This window comes from Protomyctophum bolini (assembly GCF_963924005.1).
Source record: "Protomyctophum bolini genome assembly, chromosome: 3".
Taxonomy (NCBI): domain Eukaryota; kingdom Metazoa; phylum Chordata; class Actinopteri; order Myctophiformes; family Myctophidae; genus Protomyctophum; species Protomyctophum bolini.
The window spans coordinates 50,875,846-50,886,304 of NC_137864.1; the positions used below are offsets into that span (position 1 = coordinate 50,875,846).

At 46.7% G+C, this 10,459-nt stretch overlaps 1 protein-coding gene across 1 annotated transcript; it reads right to left on the minus strand.

The window, feature by feature from the left end:
- Nucleotides 1–8,446: 8,446 nt before the first annotated feature.
- On the minus strand, nt 8,447–9,478 carry LOC308312511 (growth hormone-inducible transmembrane protein-like; the record flags this gene model as incomplete). Its single annotated transcript, XM_080759120.1, has 1 exon — nt 8,447–9,478. One exon carries the CDS (start codon nt 9,476–9,478, stop codon nt 8,447–8,449), a length of 1,032 nt encoding a protein of 343 aa, XP_080615246.1.
- Between the last annotated feature and the right edge of the window lie 981 nt (nt 9,479–10,459).

Below are 10,459 nucleotides of genomic sequence, written 5' to 3' on the forward strand. Positions count from 1 at the left end.
AGTATGTTCTTCTTGTGGTACTTTAAGTACATTTTAATACACACACACACACACACACACACACACACACACACACACACACACACACACACACACACACACACACACACACACACACACACACACACACACACACACACACACACACACACACACACACACACACACACACACACACACACACACACACACACACACACACACACACACACACACACACACACACACACACACACACACACACACACACACACACACACACACACACACACACACACACACACACACACACACACACACACACACACACACACACACACACACACACACACACACACACACACCCTCAAAATGTGGCTATTGGTTGGTGCATGACCAGCATGAGGAAGTGCCAAGCTGTTGCAGCTGCACTTGGATCTTCCACCTCATGCTACTGAGTTCCATAACATTGAGTGTACATTATATAAAGTGTAAAAATGGCCAATGCATCAAAATGCATCAAAAATCATCAAAATGCAATCATCCAATCCTTTAAGAAACTCAAAGCTAGGGTAAAAACCAACCACCATTTTTCGGAGGCGCTATCCACATGATTAGAGCTGCATGTTGATCATTCCACAAACGCTCGATCGTTACAAGCTATATATATACATATATATATATATACCTCGTTTGTATACCTCTGCACCCCTCTCGTGTGGTGTTCCACAGGGGTCTGTATTAGGTCCACTTCTTTTTGCCATTTACATGCTACCTCTAGGCCCCCTCATAAACAAATTCTCTGGCATTAAATATCATTGTTATGCGGACGATATTCAGCTCCACTGCTCGTTCAAACCGGACAAACTGGACATTTTAACCACCCTCCAGGAGTGTCTGCTCGCCATTGACAACTGGCTGGGGAGCAGCCTCCTGCAGCTAAATGCAACCAAAACGGAGGTGCTGATTGTTGCTTCGGACAAGACTGTCACTAAAGTGGCGTCCTTTATGGGGTCACTCAAGGGAAACATCCGCCCACAACTAAGGAATTTGGGTGTGGTATTTGACCAGTCCATGCACCTAGACAACCACGTCAAATCACTCACTCGCACCTGTTTCTTTCACCTCAGAAATATTGCAAAACTCCGGTCCATCATCTCCCACTCTGAGCTAGAACTGTCCGTACATGCTTTTATATCTTCCAGGTTAGACTACTGCAATTCACTTTTCACCTGCCTAAACAAAACATCCATTGACAAACTGCAACTGGTTCACAACGCAGCCGCCAGATTACTCACCAGGTCAAAAAAGTCATGTCACATTACACCCATTCTAGCCTCACTGCATTGGCTCCCGGTACAATACAGAATACATTTCAAAATCCTCACTTTCACCCACAAAGCACTCCACGGCCAAGCCCCTGCCTACATCACTGAACTGATTCAACCTTACACAACCACACGCTCACTCCGTTCAGCCGATCAGCACCTCCTCGTGGTCCCCAGGACCAGATTAAAAACTAAGGGTGACCGAGCCTTTGAAGTGACAGCCCCTAGGCTGTGGAACGCCCTCCCCCTGGACCTAAGAACTGTCCTTTCTGAGGCCTCTTTTAAAAAACAATTAAAAACACTCATGTTTAGACAGGCATTTGGTCACATATAATCACTGTTTTTCTACTGTTTGTGTTTTTATTTTTGTTGCTATGTTGTTTTTCACTGTTGACCCTGTGAAAATGGCTGCTGCTGTTTTTATAGTTTTAATTTGTACTATTGTAAAGCACCCTGTGCACTCGTGCTGAGAAGGGTGCTATATAAATAAAGGTCATTCATTCATTCATTCATTGTACAATACAAAATTGTAATATTAAAGTGGAGTAATAATGCACCAAAGTTTGTAGATGTCCCAAGCTTGAATTCCATATTTGGTCATGGCTGATGTCAGCAATAACCTAGTTAGGATCACATGGTATATGATGGGTTTACGGTCAATGATTCAGCTACTTTTATGCTTAGTATGCACATTCACAAAGAAGTAGGAAATACGTATTCACTTAGTTTATTTTCCTAGCTCGTAGAGTAACGTTTACACCGCTAGCTAAAATGGCTATTGAGTTATCCCTAGACGAGAAGATTGCAGAAATGCAACTGAAGGTGAACCTTCTGGAGGGGGAGATGAGGGCCTACGATGGCAGTCCACAGGTAACCATCAAGCAGAACAAGGAGATCATCTCTAATCTCAGGAAGACCAACAAGGAGCTGCACAAACAGCTGGTAGAGTTTCACGCTGTGACCTACCGCACCACGTCGGGACAAATGTCTGTCGCCACACTGAAGGAGGAGTCCATGTCCAAGACGAAGCAGCTGAACGCCATGAAACACACGACGCAGGTGAGCCGCCAGCGCCTGGACGACCTCAAGCTGCAGTACCAGACCCTGAAGCCGGGGCATAGCAAGGCGGAGGAACACGGGCGCAAGACGCAGGAGGATGACAGGAAGCGGCGCGGGTTGGACAACAGCCTGATGCAGACGCAGGTCAAGTTCCAGGAGGCGGAGGACGTCGCCCGGGGCTATTTCAAAATCAAAAACGACCTGCAGTTGGAGAGCTTGAGCTTCCAGAACCAGATGGACAGCTTGGAGGCAAGCGTAGTCGAAAAAAGGGAGGAGCTTTGCAAACTGCAAGACATGAACAACGACGCCCTTCTGTCCGCGGAGGCTGCGGAGCGGGAGCTCCAGCAGCTGGAAGAGACGCTCTCGAAGGAGCACGATGACAGGGAATGCATCCTGGACCTCTGCAGGGAACGGTTCAAGGAACGCAAGGCTCAGGTTGAAACGACGGTCGAGAAGGCCCTACACACGCACCGCAAGACACAGCAAAGAGCCATCTTCAGATTCATCAAGGACATTTCCGGAGTCACAGACGTGCAGGAGTTTGTGGAGACCTTTGTGGCTCAGGGGGAGACCGTGAACCACCTGGAGAAAACCAAGGCGGAGAACGAGGAGGTTTTGCGAGGGCTCAACGAGGAGAAACAGCGCGTGGACGAGGCGTTCGAGAAGCTGACGTCCTCCTTGGCTGCAAAGCGCACCAGAGAGCAGAAGATCCTGCGGGGGCCCGTGAACAAACTATGCACCTCAGAGGACTTCTACGAGGAAGCCAAATTGCACGTGAAGATCCGCAATGAGACCCTCGCCAAAGTGCACACCTTGACGCAGGTCCTGGCCGAAAAACTACAATATGTTATTCTTGATGTGGACAGGGTAGAGTTGGAGGGCCAGGAGGCGCAGGCAGAATTGGAGGGCGCAGAGCAGCAGCTGGCCGAAGACTCAAAAGTGACAGAAAGTGAGAGTTGGATGACGTTCATGGTGAACCTCCTTACGTGCTGTGGGACTAAGCTAGGGCAACTGCAGGACGAGGTCCTGGCAAAAGAGGCCGAAAGAAGGAAGAAAGGGTTAGACGGCAAGAAAAGAAAGAAACCATGGGTGGCACCGAAGCGCCAAAAGCAAGCGTCAGAGGATCCCGTCGACGGATTAACAAAAGACAAAGCGAGTAAATAAACCCCTCAGTGCCTTGGCTTTACAATGATTGTGCATTACATTCTCCCATTCACACACATTCACACCATGCAAGGCACCAACCTGCTCATCGGGAGCAATTAGGAGGTTCAGAGTCTTGCTCAAGGACACTTCGACACTAACTCTACGGGGAGCCCGGGATCAAACTCTGAATCGCCACTGCCGCCCCATGATAGCTGGAGGTAAAGAAATGACACTGGACGAGGGTCCAGTCGTCCGAGGTTGCAGTTCGTGGTGCAGAGTGAGGTCTTTAAGCCTCCGAGATAACGTGGCTTTTGAGGATGACGCACAAAGCCACATGTTGGAGCCGCTAGCGCATGCAGCTCAAAAACGAAAATGTGTTTTTAAATGTTTACCTCAATCAAGTCAGCAGGAGCAGGAGGCTCGTGGAAATGCTCCACAGCTTATGTCATGTATTCACATGTATTCTGTTAGATTTCCAAAAAGGATTTTCTGGAAAATAATTATGTAAGTATGAAGAATGGTTTATTTGTCACTCACTCGTACTCAGGTGCAAGCGCATTGAACTGTGCCGCAATAACCATACAATAAAGATAATGTAATGAACATAAATTAAAATGAGAAATAAGAAACAGGATAAGGCAAAAATAAGAATAGGTTTAGACATCCTAACGATCTTTAAAACACTCCTAGCAGCAACATGCAGGCAGAAGGGATTTTACAATAAAATATATCATATAATGCACAGTGAATTAAAGATGAATCACATCATAAGTGTTGATTTGTTTAACGGTGTAAATTTGTGTTTATTCGTGTAAAGGTGTAAATTAGTGGGTGAAATCGTTTTTGTTTTGTTTAGTGTTCCGTGCATGCTCCATCATTGTATAGTATTCAACCAGGAGGACAATGTTTCTGGACCACAAAAACGTATGTTGCATTTCAACGTCTAGGTTTATGGGTTAGGTTTAGGCATTGTTTTTCATAAGGTTAGGTTTAGGGTCGAGGTTAGGTCTAGGCATTGTTTTTTGTGAGGTTAGGCTTAGGGTTAGGTAGAGTTAGCGTGTGATTACAAGGCGGTTGGTTCTCTTCTGCAGACAATGTTCACATGCAACATTCTTTTGTGATACAAAGGTTGTGCAGAAATGTGTCCTCTGGCGACCAGGCTGTAGTGTGAGAGCTATTAAGGGAAAGAGATAGAAACAGGTTAACTAATTATGCCACATTTGAATCAATTTAGATACTTTTTAGAGTGGTGCAACCACTCCAAGGAACAGCAATGTCCGTGTTCATGTCCGTGTTCACCTATGTGACGTTAACCTACCTGTGACTATGAACACCAGTATGACTATGAGTACCAGTAGGGGCGTTGTTGTGTCAGAAACAGAGAGAGATAGTGCTGCACTGTTGCCTGCTAATGAGAGAGAGAGAGGAGGGGAGTTGCACCACTCAGTTCACATGTGTGAATTCTTATTTTAAAAGAGCTAAATCGATCATTTATAGGACAAAAGGGGCGAGCGAGGTATAGGCGAGTGAGAGTTTTCTGCTCGAGCTGAACTTACAGTAGCCTGGAGATTGTGTACTTCATTTGAATAGACATCTGCCTCACTGTGAACAAAGTTTTTCCTTCATTATGATGACATTTCATATACATATTGTTAAAGGTATAGGGTAAGTGATTTTCTTTGTTTAAAATAAGTGTTAATAAGCACTATTGTGATAGTAGCCTACTCATTGCTGTAGAGCAGGGGTCCTCAACTAGAAATGCTGAATAAAATTAAATTGAGGGCCGCAGGCCCCCCCCACCCTATAGAAAGAGTATAATTATTTTTGAATGTGTGAATGTGTCACTGCTAGTGAGCCAGTCAGCGCAACATTGTCATCATGACATGCCGGCCCATAATACACACATAATTGCGTTTCTCGGCATTGCCATTGATCGGAGAATAGGTTGTGGTGGCTTTTTTTTCCTTCTCTTTATTCTTTTATCTCTTTATTCGGTCCAGCCAAGGTGCCTGGACCCGCTGAGCCACGGCCCAGGCCTTTTCTCTTTATTCTATCCTTTCTCCAGGGTCCGCAGAGAGGTGGACCACGCACGGTACCACTGCTACAGAGTGTCTGTTCAGTTAACAGGAGTCTCCATGTCTCTCCTGCTTTTTAGGAAGATGCAAAGGAAAAGACAAAATGCAACTCACTAGACATTTTTAAATCTAGACTTAAAACCCATCTTTGGTTCCCCCTAGTTCACTGAAATCATTCACCTTGCTCTATATTAATGGATCTTCTGAACGCATTTTTTTTTACACCTATTTGTGAAAATCTATAGCTGTGTCCTATCGTATCGCATGATACTTACTGTATGTCAGCCATGTGTATTGACACTGTATTATGCGTTACTTCTTCGCTATTGTGTTTTTTTTATTGCCGTTTTTTTTGCTGTGTTATTGTGAAGTGCACAGAGACCCCTTGGGGTGATGTTACACTATAAATACAAAATAAACTGAACTGAAACTGAGTGTTAAAGTGGTGTAAAGGTACTCACATTTTCCAAAGATTGTCAAGCTTTTCCCCAAAATAGACAGATCTACAAGCTCACAACGCATCACATTGTACCTCAAAATTGCACTGTGCAAGCATTTGTATAGGCTAGTACTTGAGTAGATAAAATTACTTTGCACCACTGATTGAGCAGCCAGTGACCAGCATGCATACATAAGCTCCATTAATTGGGACATATGGACCCGTGATATTAATGCATGCGCTGTACATTCTAAAATCTCACGCCACAGCGTCTTGGAATGGAATCTCGAGGTGGTGGTGGTTGTGTCCGAAGCACACAGCGCACGCACGCACGCACGCACACACACACACACACACACACACACACACACACACACACACACACACACACACACACACACACACACACACACACACACACACACACACACACACACACACACACACACACACACACACACACACACACACACACACACACACACACACACACACACACACACACACACACACACACACACACACACACACACACACACACGAATATTATTATTATGCCTGGCCAATCAGGGATTGTGTATTTTTGGTGGTGATGCTGGGCCAATCAGGGATTGTGTATTTTTGGTGGTGTTGCTGGGCCAATCAATCAGGGATTGGCTCATGACGTAACTATGGTACGTGTGGTCATTGGCTGGGTGATCGGCTGGGTATGTATGTATGGATGGTGGGTGGCGTCTCGGTCCGGGACCGCGCGCCACGGGTAGACCAACCCATGCAGTAATCCTGGTCTCTAAAACTACCTCCCCCTGGCCAGCCAGGGCGCCTGATGGAGGGGAAAGGAACTGGTCGGAAATAACGTGTCCCTTCCACTACATCCGGCCGGGGAAATTCCCCCCCTGTCAGGTGAAAAGAAGCAGCTTGGACTCCTCATGCATAGAAGGAGGCATGAGGTCAGTCCGCTGCCCCCCCCCCAGGTTGGCAGAGGAAGTGTAGCGCCCAGGATTACATTAGATAATTGGCACTGGGTGAAAAAACTGGGTTGCAAAATCGTGGGATAAAATTTAGAAGAAAAAAAACTAAAACAAAGTATACCCCTTTAAGTGCTTATATTCTATGTGAATGAAATGATCAGTGTTAAACTGTGTTGATAACTAATACTTACTTACGTTAAAGTGAAGCTCGACAGCAAACGGCTAAAAAAGTATAGAGATAAAAGCAGTAATTCATTAGTTGTTTAGGGAAGACATATTTTGTTTTGTTCAAGGCATGTCAATAGGCCATTTGCAATCATTTCCAGGGTAATGTGAACAACATGCATAGATCATTCTCAGTACATCCATATATGTATATATAACAGGGCTTACTTCTATTGATCCAATGAGGCCATGGGGTCTATTTGCAGAATTACCGCTGTCGTCTAGTCTATAGAGTGGAGCCCATAAGCATATCGTTATAGTGGTAAGTAATTATTTTGTTTTGGTCAAAACAGGTTTTTTTTAAAATTATTATTATTATTAGTAGGCTATAGTTGTCATCATACACACGCATCCATGCTTAGCTTGGCCGGTGGTAGTGCAACGAGTTAGATTACAATTTCCAATAAAAGTTGTAGTTTAAAAAAAGTACAAACCTGTCGCAATACAAGCAGAATATCGATCTTTGCGTGTCTGGTCACCTTCATTTCACCAACAAATCCAGTGTAGAAGTATGACTAACACAGGGGCATGGCTACACCTTGGGCACTGTTCTAACACAGGGGCATGGCTACACCTTGGACACTGCTCACTAACACAGGGGCATGGCTACACCTTGGACACTGCTCACTAACACAGGGGCATGGCTACACCGTGGGCACTGCTCACTAACACAGGGGCATGGCTACACCTTGGGCACTGCTCACTAACACAGGAGCATGGCTACACCTTGGACACTGTTCTAACACAGGAGCATGGCTACACCTTGGGCACTGCTCACTAACACAGGGGCATGGCTACACCTTGGGCACTGCTCACTAACACAGGGGCATGGCTACACCTTGGACACTGTTCTAACACAGGAGCATGGCTACACCTTGGACACTGCTCACTAACACAGGAGCATGGCTACACCTTGGGCACTGCTCACTAACACAGGAGCATGGCTACACCTTGGACACTGCTCACTAACAGAGGGGCATGGCTACACCTTGGACACTGTTCTAACACAGGAGCATGGCTACACCTTGGACACTGCTCACTAACACAGGAGCATGGCTACACCTTGGGCACTGCTCACTAACACAGGAGCATGGCTACACCTTGGGCACTGCTCACTAACACAGGGGCATGGCTACACCTTGGACACTGCTCAAAGAGAACATGTTCCCTTTATGTGCCTTAGCCGTTTGGACATCACCTACGGTACTACCTTTTCTAGGTTCTCTACAGCATCAGTGACGAACTCATCCTATCAGCTAGAATGCTAAACAGACTCACAAAGATATTGTGTAAGAATGTGTCAGTGTAAATTCCCATGGACTCATTGATGGGGTCATATGTCTGGTTCTTCGGACAGGTCTCCGCTCTTTTGATGACCTCCTGTGTGTCGCTCAGGAGGAACCCGCCGCACAACAGCAGGCCCCCGTAGACCGCCACCGAGTAGACCCCGGCTCCGATCGCTGAGGTGGGGGCCAGGAACATTGATCCGAGGGACGAGGCAAAGACCACTCCCAGACCAGCAGCCAGCGACCCGCCCATGTAGAGGAACCTCTCACTGGGGGCACACATGGCCACCATAGAGAGGCCACCCACAATACCTGCCGTGTACCAGCCAGCCCTCATCATCAGAGGTCCTCCCAGGAGGGTAAGAGGGGCGAGGACAGCTCCCATCACGCCCGCATGGACTAACCAGGCCACATGTTTAGGCTTTGAACTGTCCTCATATGAAATGGACCTGACCAACTTTATAGCTCCCGTTATGGCAGCACAAGACGCTCCAAATGCAATCCACGGGCTCCCCGTCATCTGGTCCATGAGAGCCGGGATTCTGCTCACTGCGGCGGCTGACAGGGCCGTCAGTCCAACACTGCCCGCAAAATACATGTAGGTGGCCTTGACCCTGTCCTTGACATACCAGGGCCAGCTCGCTGCTTTGTCAATTGCACCGATTTCATTGGACATGCCCATGCCATAGTAGTACAGAGTCCCGAGGCCAACGGCAGCTCCACCCGCCACCACCATTCTCCCCACGCCAGTAATTCTAACGGCAGTAGTTGACGCTGGATCCAGTGCCGCGTCTTTGAATATCCCACAAAGGCCAGCTCTGGCCTTTGTGGGATATTCCTGATAAGGCTTCAGCAGTGGCTTCAGGGAGGAGGAGCCTCTCAGGGCCGGGATGCCATGCGACAACATGGGCTGGAGGCCGGCGGACACGGCGGGGACACCCCGCAGACATGATAGCCTCGCAAAAAACATGGTCAGTGATTAATTAGTCTCAATAACAGGCCATCAGGGTTTATTATACTCCACCGTTCGGGTTAGAAATGTGTTATCCAATGCATATAGCCTAAACATTTTATGTTGAAGGTGATGTCACAGTTGCTATCAACCTCACACTGTAATTGGCTGAGAGGTCTCCTGGCTGTAATCATCATGACGTCACAGCAACAACTTACTTGGTGTACTTGCTGACACAAAGGAGCAATATTATCTATGGTATAGTTTTCTAAAACGGTTATAAAGAAAATACTTTATTCTGATTCTGGCCGACTTTTTGTCCGAGTCCTTGTAGTCATTGTAGTGCCTATGGCTATTTACAATATGAAAACCATGCATGATCTGTCACTTAAACAATGTTTTTTGTATTAAGGACCAAGCCCCCCACACCTAACCTGACGCTGCCAGATCCAAGAAGCTTGCTACACATCGCGGAAGCAAATTCGATGACGGGGCTGTTCCTTTTTTTCAAATGGGACCGTCTGTCTATCACCGTGTGGACGTGCAAACACAACCAATCATATTGACGTGTCTATATAGCTTCACATCCGGTTTCGCACATATCCCGCCCTTAGCTCACGCTGATTGGTTCGGTACGGAACGGTTTGGTGTTAGCTCAACCCCCTCAGAGATCCCAGATGGTTGTGGTGTTGGGGAACATGGTTACCCAATACCGCCCCCAGCTGGCAGTCAGGTTACCCCACACCACTCCCACCCAAAAACGTGCCTGCACAGCCAAGTACTACCAATCTTACTTGAATTGTGATGTGATGTCTTCTGTCTTATGCGATGCAACCCTCCATCCCTTTTCTTTGATGTTGCAAGAGAGACGTATTTGGCGCTGCTCTGCGGCGACATGGGCATAAGGCATGCAGGCCCTTTGTCTAAGACAAATGTCTTCCTTTGGGAGACAAATAAAGAACCTTGATTGATTGATTTATTAACAGTTTGCAGAATTAC